This window comes from Epinephelus moara, chromosome 14 (assembly GCF_006386435.1).
Source record: "Epinephelus moara isolate mb chromosome 14, YSFRI_EMoa_1.0, whole genome shotgun sequence".
Classification (NCBI taxonomy): domain Eukaryota; kingdom Metazoa; phylum Chordata; class Actinopteri; order Perciformes; family Serranidae; genus Epinephelus; species Epinephelus moara.
The window spans coordinates 41,175,711-41,199,474 of NC_065519.1; the positions used below are offsets into that span (position 1 = coordinate 41,175,711).

General features: G+C 41.0%; 1 protein-coding gene across 1 annotated transcript in view; it reads right to left on the reverse strand.

Annotated features, from left to right (window-relative positions):
- The window catches only part of LOC126400945 (transcription regulator protein BACH2-like), an 84,975-nt gene that overhangs the window by 13,954 nt on the left and 47,257 nt on the right, over positions 1 to 23,764 (reverse strand). Inside the window, exons 2-3 of the mRNA XM_050061954.1 lie at positions 21,986 to 22,268; positions 12,083 to 13,507 (exon numbers count right to left, since the gene is read on the reverse strand). Coding sequence (XP_049917911.1) covers positions 12,083 to 13,507; positions 21,986 to 22,252 — 1,692 coding nt within the window. The 5' untranslated portion in view covers positions 22,253 to 22,268. The remainder of the gene's footprint in view (positions 1 to 12,082; positions 13,508 to 21,985; positions 22,269 to 23,764) is intronic.

Sequence of the window (23,764 nt, forward strand, 5' to 3'; positions counted from 1 at the left end):
TGTTTGTACACACCTGTCTAATGTAATGGTGACACACATATCGAGACTTGCACTGATGATGACTTTATGTTGATAAATGTGTTATTATTATTATTATTATTGTTATTATGTTTCACTACCACCCAGCCAAATTTAAATGAAACAAAATTGACAAGTTCATAAAATCAGGGTTAAAAATAGTGAGAAAATAATCTACATTCTTTGCTCTGAGAACCTGGGTAGTGTCCTGTTTGATGAACTCACTGCAATAACAGCAGCAGCAACATGCTCCCACTCATTGCTTTTTCTTAGTTTGTGACCCCACTGCCCAGCAAGCAACAGCCTATGTGTTTTCTCTCTGTTAGTGCCATGATTTACTGTAAAGAACCTCTGATCAGCCGGCTCATGTCCATGCATCAGCATTAATGAGGTGCTTTGCATTGACCATTTATGGTTGAATGTAGGCGTGTAGAGGGCAGGATACGAGGCTGGTCCATGTGCCAAGTTGATTTTGGAATTTATAAATGGAAATTGCATACTGGCAGGCGTACACATGGTATTATGAATCAGAACATTTTTTGGCGAACGTACATTTCCTCATTTGTACATACACAAACATTTACTGCAGATTCTCTGCAGAGTTTTATAAATGAAGCCCCTGGTGTTCAGTAATATGAGTAGCATTTAACAGAAGTCATCAGATGGCGGTTAGTGTGGTGTAAAATGCACTAGGTGTCAGTATGATGCTGTGTATTGATCCCAGTAGCTGTGACACAAAGGGAACACAGGCTGAGCTCTTTGTCTCAGTGGCTCATGTTTAAAGGTGTATAAACATTTTTATTATTATTATTTTTTTTTTTTACTTTTACTAATCTATATCAGATGGATTCATACTGTTGTTTCTTTCTTTTTGTGTATCTCAATTCATGTAGTCACTCTGGTTAACTCTAACTTTTTTATTCTCTCTTTCTTCACAGTCTTATCAGTGCATTCATTTATCCCTTTATTCATCTGCGTATTCATGTGTTAGTATTCTCTCATTCATTCACTGCTTTGTTTGACTGCTAAGCTGTAGCTGCAGCCATCTAAAGCTGAATTCTTACTTTCTAAATATTGCTTATGAATCCATTGATGACTGAATACTCTGGTGACCACGTCTCCTCTGTGTTCGCTCCGTGTTACATTGCAGCAGTGTAAATCAGAATAGTGTGCTGCAGCAGCCCATGCTGTTTTCTTCATACAGCCAGTGTTCAGCATAGCGCTGCCAGCATACCACGATGACATCATTCACTGCTCTGACAACAGAGCAAAGGGAAAAGTGTGTCTCTGTGTGAGTGTGTGTGTGTGCTGTGTTTAGGTGCTGCCTGTCCTTTACTATATAGACATCTAAATATAGCTCCATGACTCTCAGCAGTCACATAATAAGGTTGGAATGACAAAGTGAGCCCTGGATGGTCATAAATCCCCTCACCAATCTCTCTCTCTCTCTCTCTCTCTCTCTCTCTCTCTCTCTCTCTCTCTCTCTCTCTCTCTCTAGTGCTCTGGTTTCCATTTCTATCACTGTGTGTATCGTTTGAGACAATCATTCCGTCACTTGCTGGTGTTTAAAAAAGATAAAAGAAAACACTTGTTTAAAGCTTTAATCATGTGCACACACACACACACACACACACACACACACACACACACATATATATTGTTGTAAAATAACTGTGACTGTTGTAACTAATACAGTGGGCTACACCCAAACCTACAGAACAGGATTAGAGCCACAAGATATTCTTGAGTCTTGCGTAATTTTCGATGATATTTGGTTTATGGCATTTACATGAAACATGAAAAACCTGGTTACTCATATCCATGTATACATGATCATCACAGTATGCAGTATGCAGCTGTGTCTTCATTTCTCACCACCTCAGCTGTGATGTTCTGCACCAACAAAGAATGTTCAGAAACCAAACTGAGCTTTGCTGCCTGTCTGTGTAAGCACTGACTGCTATGACAACGGTAAAGAGTAGTTTTTATTCAGATCAAAATATGGAGAAAAAAAAATCCTCATCAATCAAGTGTAAGATAGTTTGGATTCACCTTTCCTAAAGAATCCCAGTATGGACAAAGTACTGCATCCCCATTATAGCTTTGTGATATTGGGCTTTATAAATAAAATTGATTGATTGAAATTGAGCATCCTGCTTTTAAAGATTAGGTAGGTGGGTTTAAGTAGTATCAGTTATAACCCAGTTTGCAGTTTTGTACCTTTGCCTTTTGAGGCAACTTTAACATCAAAGTCTCTCAACTGCATGTTAAATAGAGCTGGATATCTTTAACATGATGATACCAGTATCAACACCACTACCCTTCAAGCACCAAGTCAGGTAATCTGCAAAAAGCTGTGTAAGGGAAAAAAAAATGTATATATTTTAATAACGTGTTAATTTCGATTAATTATTCACAGAAAAAGTAACGTGTTAAAAAATTAGCGCTGATTAATGTTCCGTGGTGACCTGGTGTGTCATTGATGGCCACAGTAGCTTTGTCACATGAGAGAGGCAGACGAACTGACACTGCTTGGCACCGTGAATGGAACATTTATTTCTAAGAACACCCAATCAGAGCTGTTGATAGGTGCACTGAAGTTTCTGCAGGAAGGAATTTTCATACCATCAGAGTACATTCAGTCTGCAATATCACCTCAACACAAAGCATTTAACAGCAGACCAGGAGGTCCGAGCTAGCACAGCCTCTGATGCTAGTGCTAGCAGCCAGCCTCATCAAGCCACACTCCAGGTGTTCAGACACAAACTGAGTAAAGCCTAGTTCACATTACAAGATTTTCATCGTGATTTTGACATCGCAGAGGATCTTGAGAGCCACCTTGGGTCTGAGGTGAGTCGGCAGATAGTCTGCCACAACGAGTCCTCATGTGTGAACAAGCCTACGAGCAAGTCGCCCCCTCGTCTCGTCTGTGACTGGGACTGGATATCTGGCATGCTAGAAAACTGGAGAAGTGTGACACGACTGACAGACAGCATCAGCCAATGAGAGGCGGGATACGTCCCACGTCAGCACGCAGGAGGACGGAAGAAATGTGAGGAGGACAAGCCGCAGGGTTGCCACTTGCCAGGTGCACTTATTAGCCACGACTTTGGGCTTGTTTCTAAAGTGGAGTTGCCTTTTTGGGCTTGCTTTCTAAACATCACTTTTCTCTATAAATACCCGTCTAATAAGTTATTTAAACGCATGATGGTCGCTTCTTTTGGGCTTGTTTCCATAGCCTGGGTTGCTTGTTTCTCTCCCAAGATCTGGCAACACTGCGCAAGCAACAACAACAATGGCGGTGTCCACAGGATCACGGGGAGCGCATAGTGTTTGGACCCAGGCCCTGGAGGCAGATCTGATTCAACACTGGGAAGAATATCCATGCCTTTACAATGTGTCGTCTCCAAAGTTTGGTGACGTCACCGCGTTATGTTGGCGAGGGCTTGGGGGAGAAATCTTGTGGTGTCCACACACAGGTCGTAACGCAGTTGGCGAGACTCCTGCTGACAGAAACATACATCACCAGGTATGAACACTCACCCAATGAGGATCCTTTTGAGGCTTAATGGTGGTGGAAGGAGCATGCTAAAATGTTTCCTGACCTGGCAGTAAATGCACAGGATGTTTTTTCCATCTTGGCATTAAGCGCAGCCAGTGAAAGAGACTTCCTCTGCTGGATTTGTAATTTATGAACAAACCAGAGGACCCAGCTTAATGTGAGTGACTGTAGCCTGTGTGTGTTTAATCACGGGTGTGGGTCGGGTCGTGAGAGTTTTATTAACGGGTGTGGGCGGATCTGGCCTTGACTTAGACATAATGATGGCTGCAGATTTTTTAAAAATGGACCCGTGCCTTAAAGTGATACCACTACCAATAGAGCGCGTCATCCGATACTCGTCATGTGTATGAGGTAGCATGTAGTTCCGCAATACTTTGAAATGTTTTGGTCGCATCTTGGCATGTTGAACTGCCATCTCTGTCAATACACCACGCTTTACCACACCACAGACTGTATGGGTCGGAGTGTGAGCTCCGTGCCAGAGACAGTTGGTAAGAGTCTGCCTGCACACACACAATGACAGTGCTAATTGTTAGCATCACATGACTAACTTTACCGAATGCTTAATATCTAGTTTGATGTCAGAGTCGAGCCATTTAAGTATCTGTGTGAGTTTGTTGGGACCGATTTACAGCTTGGTGTTGGATGTTAGCAGCTGCTGCTGTGTTAGCTCGTGCTCATCTGGCAGAAGTTGCTAACTGATGTTCTCCGAGAGAACAGCAACTCCTGGAGATGGCAACAACAGAGTTCTTGCTGATCCGGCAGGTAGTCGGGACGTTCTGGGATCAGACTTCCCTGCACAAAAAGGATCAAATGCAAGTGTCCTTTGACAGAAGAATTTTAAAAACTTGGTAATGCGTTGTTTTAGTCGATAGTTTAAAGGTACTGAGTACTGATACACATCCCTATTGTTTAAGCCTATAAAATATTTGCATTGCATTTGTAATTTATAGTTCTATGAATTTGTTTTTCTTACTCTGTTTGATTTGTATTTTGTTGGTTTGTTGATCTGTAGATTTTGCATCTTTTACTTAGTTCACTTAACTTACTTAACTTTTCCTACCATAACCACTTTTTGCAGCATCCCATCAACACTATCATCAGATCACATATTAAATAGGCTGCTCTGGATCTGTTAATGTTGCATGTGACTGGCTGTTTGTTACTGTACATATCACACCCCCTTCATGCGCATGAACTGGTGCTGGATTGAGAAAAAGCAGGTTTAACAAAGGTGGTTGGTAAGATGTTGAGTAATCAGTTACCCTGCCAGTGTTGAACTTAGTTAAATCAGATAACTCAATGAAAGCCTTACTTTGTCAGACAGCCCTGCTCTCTGTAATTTATATATCAATATCTTTTTTTTTATCTGATAACTCAATTATTTGTTAAATAATTAGTAACAAGCCCAAAATACTGATCTTGTAATACTCCTTTGATAATACTTCTATAAGGAGGAGACTAAGTAAAACGGCAGAATGCAAAGTGGGTGGAGAGGGTCTTGATGGGCTGGCCTAATTGGAGAGGGCAGATCTGGGGTCAGGAGCAGCAGATGGTGGAGGGAACGTGGCCAGGACACCTTCCACCTGCCTACAGGGCGCCCTAGGGTGTGTGTGTGTGTCCGCTCTATGGGTGAGACAAGTAGGGCAAAGAAGTGGGACAGACCCCACACACATGCATATACATGAGTGATATATGATGTACACATGCACACACACACACACACACACACACACACACTCTAAATACAACAGCACTAAACCTAAATTTTCAACAAATTGAAATTACAAAAGGAAAGAAGTGATCCTCTGGGGCCCATGAATTTCAGTAATAATTTCCATGGTGATAAATCTATTAATTACTGAGATATTTCTGTCTGCACTAAAGTGGTGGACTGACAAAAAAAGAGCATGCCAAAATGCTGGATTCATTTTCTGGTTAGTTGTCTGTAGGCCTGCCATGGTAACTACAATGTCTGGGCGATATATTGTCCCAGAAATAATTGCAATAACCAATAATACTGTCATTTTAAAACAATTTCAATATGCCACTGATATAATGGTAATGTAATAGCATAATAATGCAAGTACACCCTTTCAAAGAGCAATGAACTATTCATTCTGGAGAACATTTTGACATTGGAACTGCAATACAAAAAAAAAATGTAAACACATTTTTAAATAGTAATTAACACCTGTTGATATATCTAAGACAGTATATGTAAAATTAGAGAACTTTTATAGATGTAGCCCAAAATTACTCAGTTTGAGACAACAAAAACCAAACCAAGTGTTACCACTTGCGAGTAATAGACGCGCTTAGTGAAGCTCTAGGAATACCAGTTACCTCCATAACCTGGCTGCTGTGCTGCAGTTGGCTCTTGGGGATAGAAAGCCTGGGAGCTGGGTGGTTTGGTAGATGATTTACGGAATCGAGGATAAAGTTGTTGGAGGGTACTACAAACAACAGACTATGTGGCTTGTTGCTAGCTGTTGTCAAGCTAATGACTATTAGGACTGTGAGTCTTCCTCTCCAACAGTGCAGCTGCAGGCTAGCGGTAAGCTACACTGTGTCGTCTTTAAGGTGTTGTTTTATTTTCTTTCAATCTTGCTCAAGTAGGCAGCGGCAATCAAGGTCATGTTCATACATCATGCGATAAGTCAATAACGTAAATATTGTGACAGGCCTAGCTGCCCAATGTGCACTGATACCTGTGACAAATATGCTCCCAAAATTAATCTGATACAAAAGGTTTTTACTCCCAGCTCATCAAACATCGACGGCCAGTCTGTGGATTTTCACGTCTACATATGACACACTGTTGTTGAGTCTGCTGTTGACGTTCTGGGACGCTGTGTCAATTTACACCTTAAAAAAATTCACTGTGTCTTTTCAAGAAACACTTTCACAGGAAATGTACAGTTTCTGCTTGTTAGATGCATACAGTCTTTCTCAAAATAAACTTACAACATCGGTAATACACATCTGTGGCTCAACATTCATATAGGAAGCAAACACTGGGCTCCTCTGTGAAGGTCTGGTGTTTGTTGGACCATCCACCGCCCCTCCTGCCTGCCCTATAGGGACTTTTCCAGCTCCTTAAACCACGTTGTTTTGTGGCTGCGTTTCAAACTGATGCCATCTGGTGGCGTATCATACCACTGCGAAAGGATGGCTTTTTGTGTCGCTGTCTGTCACCAAAATCCCTGACCAAGCAGCAGTATTTGATGACTTCAGAATGAGAGCGGGTTGTCTGATAACATGACTGCCTCTTCTGCAACTGACAAAGTCCTACTTGTTTTAGGACAGTAGAAATCCGCATTGCATAACCCTTAAAAGCTCCTGATGACCCAAAGTCCAAATATTTGTATGTGGAGTTCATCTTTCTCAACTTTTTTTGCCATTGAGCATTTAAAAGATGTCAGAGCAGCAGAAACTGCTTATAGTGGGTAAAAAATAGTTCCACATAGTACACTACACACACGTATAGTTTTTATGAGAACACAATTTAAAACAAATAGAGTGGGCCTGTGGTAGTGACCCCTGTAAAATGGCTCTCCAAGTGTCTGCTCCAGTATGTCTATTCAGAATAGCTGAGCACCTTATGATACATTAACCTCTGCAACACATTTAACTCATCCATGGGCCAGAGGCCACAGCCACTCACATCTAATAAAGATAATATCCTGTGTGTGTGTGTGTGTGTGTGTGTGTGTGAGACAGAGAGAGAGAGAGAGAGAGAGAGAGAGAGAGAGAGAGAGCTCCAGTATAAAACTCATCTCACATCTCGTCAGATATTGCATGTGCTTAGGCATCACCATGGCAACCATACAGCTCTCTTACTCCTCGGAGTATGTGTTGGAAGTGTTTGCGTAATTTCTCCTGAGAGAAAAACTGTCTAAGAATAGTCCCAGCTGTAAATCACACCTAGAATATGCTGGGAAACTATCACTGATACATGCTAGAAGCACGTGAACATGTGCTGTTGAAGTTTGCTTTAATAAGAGGCCAGCTATATATAGAGGTGGTCAATACTTTGGTAACATAAGGTAGTACAGCGATTTCTGTACAGGCTTATGGTAACGACAGCATAGTATGTCTTAACTATTAATGCCATAGATTGTTATTCTCAGAGTAAGGTGGGCTACTCAGAAATGTCATCAACTGACACGAGTGGTTCTTTCAACACTGTTCAGTTTTTTGCTTTTTTTTTAAAGAATAGAATTTAATGTAATTTTAATTTGCCTGTATTTCCACACCACACAACAAATGTCTACATGAATGGACAGAGGAGAGTGTGTGTGATTGAACCATGTTGATGGGGCATTCTGAGCCTGAGGGTGTTTTCACACCTATAGTTCAATTGCTCTGGTCTGAATCAGTTGAGTTTGTATACTTGGAGCGATTTCCCCTTCGTTTTGGTTTCTATTCACAAGTAAAAAAGATCCAAGCTAACCAAAATGCATCACTACAAACAATGTGCACTCCGCTTACTGGTCAGACGTGTCTAGGGCGGGATAAATATAGGCAGAGGGTCCTGTGTTCTTGAGTAGTGCATAGCCCCTTAACCCAATTTAACACAGAGCCACAACAGAGTTGGCATTTTCTCATAACTCTAATTACGTGGGCAAAATACCAGGCAAACTATGCCAGCAGAATGCTGAATGCACTTTGAGGAAATGTCTTGAAACACTATACTGCTTCACACTTTGCAAAGTAGATGTGCTGCTTTCATGCAGCTAAGTAGAATAAGGGAGCTAATATTGAGCTTGTGTGAGAGCATGCTAACCTTCATCGTATTTAACTGAAGACATGTTTGGTAAGTGTGATATTCTAACCCTTTTTCACTAATGTTTTTCGTGGCTTCAGGAGCCATTTGCTTCAAACTTGTGAAGTACACCTGGCAGTTTGGTCAGATCAAGGGCGGAAGACATTATCACTACAAGTGAACCATTCTAGAATTTGTTTGGGACCAGACTGAGGTCATCTCCTTGGACCTCAACCATCTTGATTTGGTCCACACCAGAGTGCAATTACTGTGCTCATTAGGAATGGGGGAAAAAAACTGATACAGCATAGTATCACAATATTTTGTGTGGTGATAGTGTATCGATACACTGACGCCAAGTATCGATATTTTATTATGTACATTATGAAATGCATAATAAAAACAGTTGCTTTTTCAGTCCCCTAGATGGTGCTAATGTTTCCTTCCTGGTGAGGTCAGCGGCGTTTGGCAGAAGGTTCATCAAAACAAAGATGGAGGCACCGGAGAAAGAAATCAGTAATGCTGCATCTGTCTTTAAATCAAACGTCGAGACTTATTTTGGATTTTTTAATGCATAAGGAAAGTAGGACCTGAATATGACACGTGATTTGCTAGCAGTGTCACATGAGAATAAAATACTCTGGGAATACTACGAACATGAGGGCTCACCTCATACACCCCCATCCAGAGATAGCGTTAGCCGCTGACGGCCAAGCTAACACTAAACCCGCTCTGCCAAAAAATAAACCAACAAGAAGAAAATAACACAGTCCATCACCTACTTCATGAGATCTGCGTCCATACAGCGTTGGTGAAAATGAAGGGTGGTTAGTGTGGTTACATGCTAACCACACTAGAACCCAGGTATGTGACGCCATCCCTATGTTTCTTCACTGACACAGCAGAACCCAAGCTCTACGGAAAGGTGAAGCATAAGTTGAGGAATCCTTGAGTACAGCAGGAAGGGTGACATTAACTTGTGACGCCTGGACTGCAAGTCAGTGGATTCATATGTGACTAACGGTTAGAACACAATCTGCCCTTGATCCAACTAAACTATGAACTACCAGGTGTACAGCAGTCTGCAAGTTTGGACTACATAGCTCCTGTAGCCAGGCGTACATTGCATTTTGGGATGCAGCACAGTGTGCAAACTGTAAAGAAAAGATTGTTAATACTTCAGACTTACTCAACATGTCTTCAGTTAAACATGTTAACGGTTTGCATGTCCTTGTACATGTTCAATATTAGCCCCCTTATCCTGCTCAGTTATCTGAAGGCAGCACATTTTATTTGCACAGTGTGTAGCAGTATAGTGTTCATAGTGTGTATTCAGCAGTCTGCTGGTATAGTTTATATACTTATAAACTAAGAAGATAAATTACCAGATATATTTCTCAGATAATTACCACAGTTGTTGAGCAAATGCCAACTCTGCTGTTGCTTCATATTAAATTGCACAGCAATGTTTCTCTCACAGAAATATGCACTAGTGCAGAGTACACAACCTTCTTCCTGTATCTACTTTCTTCCTCCTACCCCAGACACATCTCAGCAATAAGCAAGTTGAATGTTCTCATGTGGTTTGTAGAGATGCATTTTGGTTCGCTTGGATTTTTCTCTGTGTAAAAGAAACAGAACCGAAGGGAAAACGCTCCGAGTTTACAAATTCATCAACTGATTCAGACTCGAGTAAACAAAGTATAAGTGTGAACACACCCTAAGAGTCTACATCTACCATCACCACTCTGACGCTGTATTTTGGCACAAACATAATGTTTACCGTGTACCTGGGCTACTGTTACACTACATTTGAGCAGAGGGCTGTACCACAAAGCAAGTTTAACAGGCTCTCTGTGGCTGAGCTGGCTCGATAGACCCCAAGGCAACAGTCAGACATAGCAGGTACCATGAAGATGGTTAACCGCTTGCTCTGTTAAATTGCTCTGGCTTTGTGCTTCAGGCTCTGTGCGCGTTAACATAAAATGTGAAATGACACATTCAGCACGTCATTTGCCACTTACAAATAATCAATTGTGTGCTGCCTACTTCCATCTTTGAAGAATATTTGTATGCCTCCACGCACCAGTCAAGTTTCTCTTGCAATTTACACCCATGTCTCTGAAAACATGGAGGTTTCACACACATTTTTCCCCGACAGCACAGAAGATCTATACAATCAGCAGTTTCAGGCTGGACACCCAAGATTAATGTCACCAATTAAGAAGGGAGATTTTTTTCTACTTAAGATATTTATCAGACATTTCCACTTCTGTTCCTGAGATGTGACATTGAGAAATGGCCAGAAAACTGTTTTATGCAGAACATAATGATGTCACACTGAAACTTACCTTTGACCTTTTGGATATAAAATGTCATCACTTCATTATTTTATCCTATTAGACATCATAATTAGCATATGAATTTGTGAGTTATGGCCAAAAACAGATTTTGTGATGTCATACTGACCTTGCCCTTTGACCTTCGACCATAAAATTCTAATCAGTTTATTCTTTAGTCTAAGTGGAAGGAAATTCATCGAAGATGTTCTTGAGATATTTTGTTCACAGGAATGAGACAGATGCAAGGTCACATTGACCTTGACCTTTGGCCACCAAAATCTAATCAGTTCATCCTCAGGTCCAAGTGGATGCTTGTGCCAAATTTGAAAAATTTCCCTCATAATGTTCTTGAGATATTGAGTTCATGAGAAAGAGACAGATGAGAAAATAGTGACATCTGGACATTTGTGCCAATTTTAAAGACTTGAGGTGTTCTTGAGATGTTGCATTCACAAGGATGAGATGGACATATGGGGGTACACACATACGTAGGGACAAACAACCTGAAAACATAATGCCTCTGGCCACGCCTCTCGCCAGTGTGGATGCATAAAAAGTACTGCAGTCAAATGCAACACTGTTGTTTCAATAAAAGCAAAAAAAGGAAAATTACCAGTTGTGTGAATTCACAAGTCTGTATAGCTGAGCCTATTTATAGTACTACTCTGTTTATTGCTAATATGACAGCTGTACATTCTGCAGCTCTGATTCAAAAGTTATACTCAAGAACTGCATTTAGATCTGACACTGTTTCACGATGACTGATATGTCTTTACCATTTCAGTTTTTGGACAAAGCAAAGTGAAACTGATTTTACTGACTGAATATTATCTGTGATAAATACCAATAGACTAATCAATTACCTTTAATTTCATATGCGAGAACATGTCACCCTGATTAAATGCTTTATAGAAGGCATCTTTTAGAGACAGCTTGGGCAGATGGACCTGAGAACATTACAAAACATTCAGTAGCTCAGTAAGAGCAACAACAACGTTGTGAACAAAACAGAATATTCTTGCTCATATTTTCTGCAGTATCGCTTTCAAACCAGTGTAAGGATCCAGACTAGGTCAGTCTTAGGAGTAATCAGCAGACTTGGCCTGCTTACTCAAAAGTCTCAAAGAGTAATTGGGTGCCAGTCCAAAAAAAAATCACTGCAAAGCAGAAAACTCGACAGCACTCACTAATAAGTATAATACTTTGAATATAGTGGATTGCACAGAAGCAGTCAAATGGACGAGTTTCAGCTCATAGCCGTCCTCAGCGTTGAGGACGGCTATGAGCTGAAACTCGCCTGCTTTGCAGTCTTAGGAGTAGCCAAATGTACCTTGATGCTAACACAGAGTGGAACCTGGGCAAGGAAGTAGAAGAATAAAAGAGCATACTAACCTCAGGGCCAGAGACTCTAGAGACGCCACTTTCACTGTCTCCCTCTGAGAACGAGCCTGATTCGTCACTTGAGTTGCCGCCGCTGGCACCAAATCCCTGTTCACTTTTGATACTGGTGCAACCCTGAGAGAAGACCACCTCCCCGCTGTGGGGGTTCCTCTGCTCCACTACCCCAGCCAGGCAGTGAGACAGTCCAGAGGTGGAGCCTGAGTGTGGGGATGAGGAGAAGTCAAACTGGGGAAGGCTGGAAGGTGAGCTACCACTGCCTGCGTCCTCTGGGTAAGAGAATGAGGAACGGGAGCTGGAAGTCTGGGTTCGGGGCTCAGATGGGGGAGGGGAATGGACTGATGTTTGGATGGGAACAGGGCAGCTGGTGGTGAGGCATGACCGACCAGAAGAGGGAGCCTCTACCTGCATCAGGGTTGAGACTTTTTCTCTGAACTTATCATCCATGTAAGAATGGGCCAACATTTGTCGCTCGCCAGCTGCTGAAGAGAAAATGACACTGGCTCTGTCTAGCTCCCCCTCATGTTTAGAAGAGGAGGCTTTAGAGGCTGGCCTTTCCACGTTCTTGCCAGTGCCAGTCAGTGCTGCTGGTATGACATCTGCAATGCCAGTCTTGAGGTCCACGCGACCCAGAGATTCCCTCTTATCCCTCTGCCTGTCTTTGACCAGTTCCCTGTAGTGGTTGAGGGACAGTCTGTTGGTGAGTAGCTGCTGGATGGTGGTGCTGGGCATGCCGCTGAGATCTAGGCCGCCTCTCTGGAGGTAGGAGCGCAGGCAGGAAGAGGGTGAACCTCGACTCGGAGAGTGCTCAGTTGCTACTGGAACCCCTTCTACCTCCAGCTCCATCTCCAGTACCTCTTCAGTACACAATTCTGGGTTGCAACCACTCCTTTCATCTCCTTCTTCCTCAAACACAAATGGCTCCTCTTTGATCCTGGAGGGTGTAAGAAGAGTTTGTAGAACAACACTGCTGTCTCTGAGCTGTGAGCTCACAGGGCTGACTGAGGTATGGTTGGCATCATCGATGCCATGATGGTTTTCTCCATTGTGCTTGTTATCACAGATCTGGTACTGATACTTCCTGTACTTAGGACATTGAGAAAGGTCAGCAGGAAGTGACGCAGTGCTTGCTATATGATTGGTTTGCTGCCTCGTCTCTGCAGAATCGTCTGAGGATATTGTCTCAGGAAAGACTGCTCCCTCGGCCGTGATGTCATCACCATAATCCACCTTGCCATTGGTGGCAACTTGGCTGTCATTCTGTAGCTGGGCTTGAAGGAACCGAAAGCAAGAGTCCTCCAAATTGTGAACACCCAGGAAGTCAGCGCACAGGATGACCTCATGGATGTTTTCCCGACTTAAAACCAGCTTGGCTGTATAGGCAAATTGGAGCAGTGGAGCAAAACCCTTTGCTGTCACCTGTAGCGGAGAGAAGTGTGAGATGAAAGAATGGTTTTAATGCCAGTGCCTTCAGCATCCACTTCAAAGTGACTAAATATTACACCAAAAAGATTCTTACATTGTGGAGCAACAGACACAAATGAAGGCAGCCAACTAAATTATCTGTATCCACACCTGGAATGGGCAGAGTTTAATTAGGAAATGGGTGGGACTTAACAGAAGTTGTTATTTTAAGCCTGAAATTAAGGGTTGATCAGAAGTTGCTCAATTAAATATTTATTTGAAAATTATTTACAAAGCAATCTCAGGATTCTCATCATTTTTATCACAAGAGTAGGAGATTGAACGCAGCTACCAAAATGCGGGTTTTCCTTCATCACAAGTACGGATATTGAGACATGTTACTCAGATGATACTTGCACTCCTACAAAGTACATTATCCATACAGAATACTCATTTTATCTGAGTATTTGGCTCAACCCTACTCAAGTCAAGTTCATGTTTATATAGCTATTGTTAGCTAGCGCCTTGAATCACAGTCTCAATTGCCACCTCTACAGACCACCTTGGCAAGAGGAGAGCGGGCAGCAACTCAAATCCAGCCCACACAAACCCCAGCTCTGGGGACTAAACGTTCACACGGATCCGAACATGAGATTCCAGGGGAAAGTCCCGGGCAAAAGTCAACAAAGTCCTGTCATACTCACAACTCTGTCACTCTGACTTTTTTTCCATCAGAAATAATGTTTTCACACTTCAGTTATTGCGTCTTTGTTGTACTTCTGATTAATGTTAAACTACAGTGAACAAAACACAACACTTTGGTGTTTGTCACATTAAAAGCTTATCTACAAAGAAATGGCTGCATTTAATGTGAAAATTCTAAAGGAAGCATTAAGTTTTAGCAGAACATAATTTTGGTAAAAAGGCTAAGAAGAACGCCTGACATGACTCTTGCTGTACTCGTGGAATGAGCGCTGTAGAAATGGACATTATAACTGGAATTATCACGACAGCAGGTAAACATGGAGGTTTTGAGTTTGCATTAACTGGAGCACAGGGAAAAAAATGGTAAGTCTCAAATATAAGCCTGTCCCTAACATAAGCCTCTCTGCCACTAAGGCCACTTTTGAAAAACTTAAAATAACCTACAGTACAGTGCTTTTGTTCATTAAATATTGAGAACACAACAATGTAATATATGTAACTGAGGGTGGACAAAATATTAGAAGAACCTGTAACATGTATACAGGAGTTTCAATTATTCTAGTCAGATGTTGGGACTCTGAGAAACTGATTATAGCTACTGTACTGTTTCTTCACAGTAACAGAAAAACAACATTATGGCAATAATTATGGGGGACTAAAGGAATACAGATGGCGACTTTAACAAAGAGGTGGTGCACTGGAAATGGATGAAACAGAATTTTTCCCAACAGGCATCCAATACACTTTTTTTCATAGTCAGTTATTTTGCCATATTGCCGCCTTATTAATCTTATCTGTCTTATCTTCTTGCATTTATCTTTCTGCCCATCCCTGTCTCCCACCCTTCATCCTCTCATCTCTCCTGCTTTCTTCTTGTTCACCACAGTCAGCTCCTACTGTATGTATTTCACATGTGTGTAAGTGAGAAAGGATGTTGTACTTACTCTATATTGTTGTGTATGCATGTGTGTGTATGTGGAAATATCCGTGTGTATATTGGTGTTCGTGTAAGCCTATTTTCAGCTAGCATCAGCAGCTGCTGCATCCTGTGCAGAAACACATCTGTACAGAGAGGAACCAGGAGAAGCTACCAGCCTTACTCATGAGAAGCAACAGAGAGAGAAATATGGCACAGAAAAGACACAGGATTAATCAATGAGTGTGATCAATCACTATCCACTTACAATCTGCTTTTCACCTTTTATTTCCCCTTAAGTAGCTGTAAGGTTAAAAATGTTATTCCACACTGTCTGCTAGTCTGAGATATATATTCTGTTTTGTTTTGTTTTAATGATGCATGCAAATCCTCTGTCCTGGTATTACTAGATCTCAGTGCTGCATTTGATACAGTTGATCATAATATACTACTTAGCAGATTGGAAAAGTAGGTGGGACTCACCGGCACTGTGCTACAATGGTTCAAATCTTACTTACAAGATAGGGACTTTTTTGTGTCAATTGGTAACAATGAATCTGAGCGAACTACGATCACATGTGGGGTTCCTCAAGGGTCCATTCTCGGACCACTTCTATTCAACATCTATATACTACCCCTAGCCCAGATTATGGAACATCACAACATCTCCTATCATACGTATGCCGACGACACACAACTCTATATCTCAGTGTCATCACATGACTACAGTCCCTTACTCTCACTGAGTAACTCTATTCATCAAATCAATGACTGGATGTGCCAGAATTTTCTCCAGCTAAATCCAGGAAAGACAGAGGTATTAATTTTTGGCCATAGAAATGAAAGGGCAAAGATCAGCGCCCACCTTGGCTCTATGTCATTGACAGCTACAAATCAAGCCAGAAATCTTGGTGTTATTATTGACTCAGACCTGAACTTCTACAGCCATTTAAAGTTTATTACTAAATCTGCCTATTACCACCTGAAAAATATAGCCAGAATTAAGGGGTTTCTGTCTAAACAAGACATGGAAAAACTTATTCATGCATTCATTTTTAGTAGGTTGGATTATTGCAATGGCTTATTTACAGGCCTTAACAAAAAATCAATCAGACAGCTGCAGCTGATTCAGAACGCTGCCACCAGAGTCCTTACAAACACCAGGAAACTGGACCATATTACAATTCAGAACGCTGCCACCAGAGTCCTTACAAACACCAGGAAACTGGACCATATTACACTGGTCACACTGGCTTCCTGTGAGTCAAAGAATAGATTTTAAAATCTTACTGCTGGTCTACAAAGCCCTGAATGGTCTCGGACCAAAATACATGCTTGATCTACTGGTTCCCTACGAAGCATCCAGACCCCTTAGGTCATCTGGAACAGGTTTGTTGTGTGTTCCAAGAACAAGAACCAAGCAAGGTGAGGCAGCATTCAGTTATTATGCTCCTCACCTGTGGAACAAACTTCCTGTAGATCTGAGGTCTGCTCAAACTGTCAGCTCCTTTAAATCAGGGCTAAAAACACTATTGTTTACTGAAGCGTACTCTTAGATTAAATACTTACCTGCTGTATTCTACTGCCCGTACTTTTTAACTACACACTGCTGATTTATGCCTTTTATTATTCTACTTCTTTTCTTATCCTGACTGTTCAATGTATTGAGCCTGTTTTTATTTTATGTTACTGTATTTTATTATTATCACTATCATTCTCAATTTCTATTTCCCTTTTTAATCGACTGTTTTTATTGTTTTAAATTGTGTCTTGTTGCTTTTAATGTCTCTGTAAAGCACTTTGAATTACCTTGTGTTGAATTGTGCTATACAAATAAACTTGCCTTGCCTTGCCTTGCCTTGCCTTGCCTTGTTTTAAAGCTGTATGGTATATATAGTGAAATATATATTTTAAAAAAATCGACATATTTTTGGCTTCATTTCAATACATTTTACATTTTTTACCAAACTCAGTCTGACATATCAGTATTTGCTGTCTAACATATTTTAGATCTTCACCAGAGTTCTGTAGGACTGAACAATTTTCAGCTGGTCCAACAACTGGTCAGTAATATTTAAGGGCTGAATAACAACTCTCCAGTTCAATTGTAAATCAGAAGATTGTAAAACTGAAATAACACTTTGTTAAGCCTGAGCTATACAATGGTTTGTTTCAGCTTGTTTATTTGATACGTAGAAATTTCACCTTTGTGAAGTTCAAACACAGAAAAAGGGTATTTTATTTTTTCCTAAACCTAACCTCTGTAACCTTATGTTAAGGATGCGGCGGGGTGCCAATTCTTATTGTACGTTCACACCAACTGCAACCAGGGCTTGCAAAGTGGCGGAAGTCATTCATTTTCAATGAGAGCCCAGCGACTTGGGCGACTTGGACGACCTGGTCGTCAGCCAAAGTGACCGGAGTAGTTCCGGAGAAGAGTTAAAACTCATTTAACTTTATGGTAATGAGCTCTGACTCGGTTCGGCGGCAACCACTTGGAATGCTGACGTGCTTGGATGAAGCGGGTCCCAGAGAACAAGCCATGTAAGCTTTGGTTCCTACAGCACACTTGTTCCGACAATGGATAAGTTTATTACTTGCGTTCACGCCCACTCAGTCCTTTATAAAGTGTCACTGTTCGGTTACAGAGACCAAGATAAAAAGAATGAGGTTTGGGACCATGTCACAGAGGAAGTTGGTTGGTCTGGTGAGTTTTAAAGTGTAGTAATGTTAGTAATGGAGGAGAGAATTGCAGGCTAATGTTGCGAAGTAGCATGCAAGTCTTCCGTGCTTGGTTTGAATGGGATGACATACGTTTTCCGTTTTCATTGACCAAACATAACTTTCTGTAGGCCAACTTTGAGCGTTTTGACTGGACAACAGCAAGCAGCAACTACGCTGCTTTCAAGCCAGTAGTCCGCTTTGCGTCTCCTTTAAATTGATTTTGTGGAGCAGCGTTTTAAAGCTGCAAGTCTGGAATTTTGGCCGTTACCAAGTTGGATTTTTTGAGACAGACCATAGTTGGATAATTGGTCAAATGTAAACATGTCAGTTATTTAAAAATTCAGCCCCTTACAGTTGTTATGAATGTTGAAATCAGTTACAGAGACCAAAGCTGTTTTTTTGTATCAGGTTGTAAATGTTATATAATATAATATAATATAATATGTTTATTTCTGCTGTAAAGTAAAGCTTTGGAGCCAGCCTCAAGTGGCCATTACGGGAACTGCACTTGCATACTGGCAACATGTTTTGCTGTTGGGAGTGCTTATGTGTTTATTTTTCAGTCTCTGAAGTTGCCACTTGCTGACGGCACTAGCATGTTCCCTGCAGAGCAGTGTGTTACAGGTTAGCTTGCCAGGTCCAGTTGTTTGCCAGTTAGCCCTGTGAGTAATCCCTACAATTCACCAGACTCCTGCTGTGCCACTCACTGGTGTGACCAGATCATAATACAGAATCAATAGAATTAGGTGGTTAGCAGGAAACAGACTTGAAGGAATAAACATGCTTCAAGATGCGTTAAATGGAGTGAAGAATGAGTCATTATGCAGCTCTATTGATCAACATTGAGGTGGATTTGTTTTATCAAGTGCATTTGAGATGAAGGACAAATATACATGTCAGGTGTATATAGCCTGTAATTCAGTATTCTTTATTGTCATTTTACAAGAACCATAACAACTGATGTTTTTCTAATGCCAGTGTACAACAGTAATATGGCAGTGTCCTTTGTCCTGAAAATACTAAATTCCACACCCAAATCTGTTTACCTCTGAGCCACAGTGAGTTGGAGTAATTTATGAGAGGAGTGAGCAGACAGCAGAGAGGATGTGGAAAATACAGCCATGCTCTGAGTCATTAGTGGAGTAGTAAGGTGGAGTCTGAAGTGGTGAAGGCCTGTACAAGTGATTACTGTACAAGGTGGAGTAACACAGACATATTAATCAATGTGACAGATCTGGGGCTTTCTATGGTAATGTCAGCCGCCGGGATCAGGAACTGAATGGAAGTGGCAGCAACTAACAAGGTAACTGCATTTACATTCATATCCAACATGTTGTCTTTTTTTCTTTATAGTAAAATGATACATAACAGATGAGACAAGACAACATCATATATAAGGTGACTTCACAAGGTTGACACCTTAATTATTAAAAAGACAAAATTATAAAACAAGATAATGTCATTGAGGGAGTAAAGCAGTAAGGATTGGCTCCCATGCCTCCTGGCACTGATGTATTTTATGGTTAATGTATGAGGTCAGTTTCTCCATTATTTTGTGTTTTGTGAAGAGCTCTATCTAAAGTGAGATTTTTACTTTTTTCTTGTTCTTCCAGGTTAGGGGGATGGTCTAGGCGTAAACACACTGAAAGCAATAATTGATTGATAATTGATATGTTTCATTTGATGAGCGTCAACTGATGCTCCCATGGCACACTGCAGGCATCAGATATGAAATGCCAACACCAGCATTATTTGAGGAAAAGATTGAAAATCAAGCAAAATTTTTGTAAATAACAAATACCCCCATTCATTTTCTATCAGGTTCTCCATTATCTGGTAATTACCTGTTTTAGACAAGGAAACACATATTTAAATCTATCCAGACATAATGTCTGGTGAAAATATTTCCCTCTGAGAATATGTAGGCCTAAGACTGTGCCCTGTGCCTACAGCAAGCAAATGCTGCTCTCTCTTTAAATAAGCACTTCTGTTTAGGGATGCACAATACAGGATTTTTTGCCAATATCCAATATGCCGATATACTATAACAACTAATTTGGCTGATAACAGATATCAATATATCCATACATTATGGAAAATTATGCAACTTTCTTCCCTGAATCCTCTGACTGAGTATACCTCTTTATCTGTATGCCTGTGTCCTGGTTCATCTTTATCATTTTATGTATTTTCATTTATTTACTTACGTAATACCCTGGGTTAAGACCATGCATTTTTGTTTACATTGTGTAGTCCTGTTTTTTTATTGTCTGATTTATATAAAATTAAAAATAAGGTTTCGAAATGAAGATCCCTCAGGAAAATAATAATTCACAGCCTTTTGTTTTCAAAGTGTGTTGTTGTACTTTGTGGTGGTTTAATAAATTTGTAAAACAGAGTTTACTTAGAGGAGTTCAAGTTGAATGGGTGGTAATTTGCTTGTTAAGCATACTGCCTTTCACGGGGGTGAAGAAGAAGAAAAGGGTCGTTAAAAAAAGGCTGTATCGGACTGCCGTACTGTGTGGATGGTTTAGCCCGCTGGCATCTAGCTAGCTATTTTAACCGCTTTTATCTAGTGAGGACTTTAGCTTGCTAGCCATTAGTTAGCTTAGCAGATGGGTTAACGTCAGTTGGTGGATCAAAAGAGGATAACGCTACATCACAGGAGGACAACACAGCACTGCGGGACTCATCCTTGGACATCATGTGGTTTTTGGACTTACCATAGGCAGGATGGTGTGGTGTCGTAAGTTACTGAACTCCAAACACGTGGATTTACTCCTCTGAGCTCTAACATACATCCTACATAGACTTTCACATGGGCCCAATTCTTTTATTGTTTAGTATGTTTTATTCTTAACAGTTTGCTATTACACTGGAATGAATTAACTCATTTGGGTGTCTGGTTACGTTAAGGTGACTGTGAATATTATCTTCACACAAGGGTTTTACAATTTACTATATTGTAAGTCCTTTAGCACCAGAGAGTTAGTAACCGAATCTTAAGCGCTTAAGACGTGTTATCTTTGGTTACTGGTCCTTTCATCATTATTTCTGCTTCGTTGCTCTGGTGGTTATTAACACAGTATGAGCCGACTGTGTACAGGGTTACACGTCTGTTAATCTGTGTGTTTTAATATTTGTCATTTATATTCTTTATACATACTTATATATCTTTCATATATTATATCAATCATATCAATCAATCATATTGATTTGTTACTTGTGCTGTATCATTTACCTGATGTTTCGTACATGTTAACTTTGTCAAAAAAAAAAAAAAAAAAAGTGGCCCCATGTTGGCCGATTCCGATATTTCGTTTTAAAGCCAATATTGGGCGATACCAATGGCATGCCGATATTATCGTGCATCCCTACATAATGTGAACAACCCATGTAGCTATCAGCTGTGTGCTCAAGATCAGACTGGAGATGTAACCACTTTGCTGTTTTCCTACTTTTGTACTTGAGTTAATACAACAAGTAATTTGTTATTACGCCAAAAACCTACAAAGCAGCAGGAAAGTGCAGCCTGCACTGAGCTGCCATGTCATGTCTACGGAAGGCCATTTGATTCTTCCGTGAAGTGCAGACATCCACTGTTTCTCCATTTCTACTTTCTGCTTCATTGACTTTGGTCACTGGGTCCTCCTTTGAGGCTCCAAAACTGAAACGAGGTAAGAGTGCGTGCCTCAAAGCAGTTTGATGCACCTCACTATGGTGTTGGTACATGTTTGGCCAATTAAAAATGCAGGTTTACTTTAACACTTTAAGTGTGTTTGATCCATTAAAGCAATGAGTACTACTTCTATACTGTGGTTGGGGGCGGGGTGTGACAGACGATATATTGCCTAATAAGTAGAGTGATGGGGTAAGTGAAATCCAGCCGCTCAATATAAAGGAGTTTATCAGTGATTTATTTCCAAAAGTGTCGTACAGGTGAGCAGTGTCAGATTGAGTGGATGTAATGTGCTAAGGTGTTAGAGGGGCACAGCTTGAATCTGAACCCATTCACAACAATTTGTGTGAACTCTTTTCTATCCATCCAATTGCATGTCCTTCTCTTTTAACCTTTTTTATCCACTGAAGGTCACATAAGAAGAATATTTTAAACCCTTAGTCTATGTGCTGTCTTTGTGGCCCTTTACCTTGTCTGGCAGGTTAATGATGGGCTCTGCTTCGCCTGGTGACCCGTTGTGACCCAGCAAGGCCTGAAGGAAGTAGCGGCTGCTAGCGGCAAGGACGGCCCTGTGTGCGCGTACCTCCCTACCCTCCACCAACACAGTCACGTCGCACAGGATGCCCTGCCGCCGCTGCTCCTCCAGGCTCAACAGCACGTTGGCACAATGGACCTTGGATTCATACACGTATACAGGCGCTGCCGCCTCGCCGCCCCTCTCCTCGCCTGCCGACATCACTCTCTCTAGCACCCTGGGCAGAAGAAAGAAAGAAAGAAAGAAAGAACATGTCAGGTACATGTGTACAGTGTTTGCATTTGAATAGGAAGGCTACCTTTTCATTGTGTCCAGTCTCTATAGAGGCTATGAAAACTCAAGGACTGAAAGGCTAAGTACAGAAGTACTTTAAAAATGGCTGTTCCATGAAAAATGCAGATAAGTCGGCTGCTAAACTGAATGCAGTTGAGAACCTTTGTGAATTTGTTGCAAGCGAAAATAAAGAGCCCACAAATATTTGCAGTATTAGTGTGTAAGATCTGCACTAAGCAAGACTGCTGATAGTCCCTTACCAGCTAACAATGATACACACGAGCAAAAATAATGAGTGCATTGGGGAAAATGGTGAAATATGAACGGACCCTTTGGGGGAAGATCTGATGGAGAGACAAACAAAAGTATAAATTTGTAATGTTTATTATTTCAGGTTGATATTTAGAGAATATCAAGCCAATCGCCAGAATAATGTTGGCATCGTGCATTTCTGCAGACGTCGGATAGGTTACGTTTGTACGGTATTATAGTCTCTGGGTCTTCAACAGGGGGTCTGTGACCTCTAGGGGGTCCTGAGAGTTACTGCAGAATTATTGCTTTGTTATTGTTTTTTTTTTCTTTCCAGAAATAAAAACATGTTTGTGTCATGGATGGATTTGGGTTCACAGTGCAACTCACTTTTATTATGTGTATGTAATAAAGGGTCTCTGCTCTGACCCTCTTTCAGCTAAGGGGTCCCCGGTCTGAAAACCACTGAAAACCCCTGATGTAGTGGATATGTTCAAGCTTTATGTTTCAACAACGCTATGGTTAATGTACAGTTAGGTTTAGGTATAAAAACCACTTTGTTATGGTTAGGCAAAAATTATGTTTTGGCTTAGAGTACCCTGTTTTGGGGGCCATGTCTCTAAAATCCTGGCAAAAACCCAGCATTGTCTTGGTAAAAAACAGCCACTTTTCGTGGCACTATCCCTGATGGAATAACAGTGACGGGTCCCTAAAAAATAGCTCATATACTATGTCACTGACAAAACACTGATACGATACATATGAAACATGCAAATGTTACTTTTCCATGGTTTCTTTAGTAAACTGAACAAGCAATGGTTTCACTGTCTCAGTGTGCAGATCTTTCTGTCCAAGACATTTGAACAGCAGAGGGTATTTATCTATTCACTGCAGGGTTATTGTACTGAAATATAACGTACTGTAAAATATGTGTATCTATCTATATGTATATATCTAGAAACAGATATTTAAGTAGCAGCTCTCTTTATAAAGCAGCCTTCCATATTGATAGCAGGCAGCTCTGTCTATTGTGTTTTTTTTCAATGCTGTAGTACATAAAGCCCCAACACAGACAGCTGAGCATGCAGTCTGTCTGTCTCATCAGCCCTGGGCTGTGTGTGTGTGTGTGTGTGTGTGTGTGTGTGTGTGTGTGTGTGTGTGTGTGTGTGTGTGTGTGTGTGTGTGTCAGCA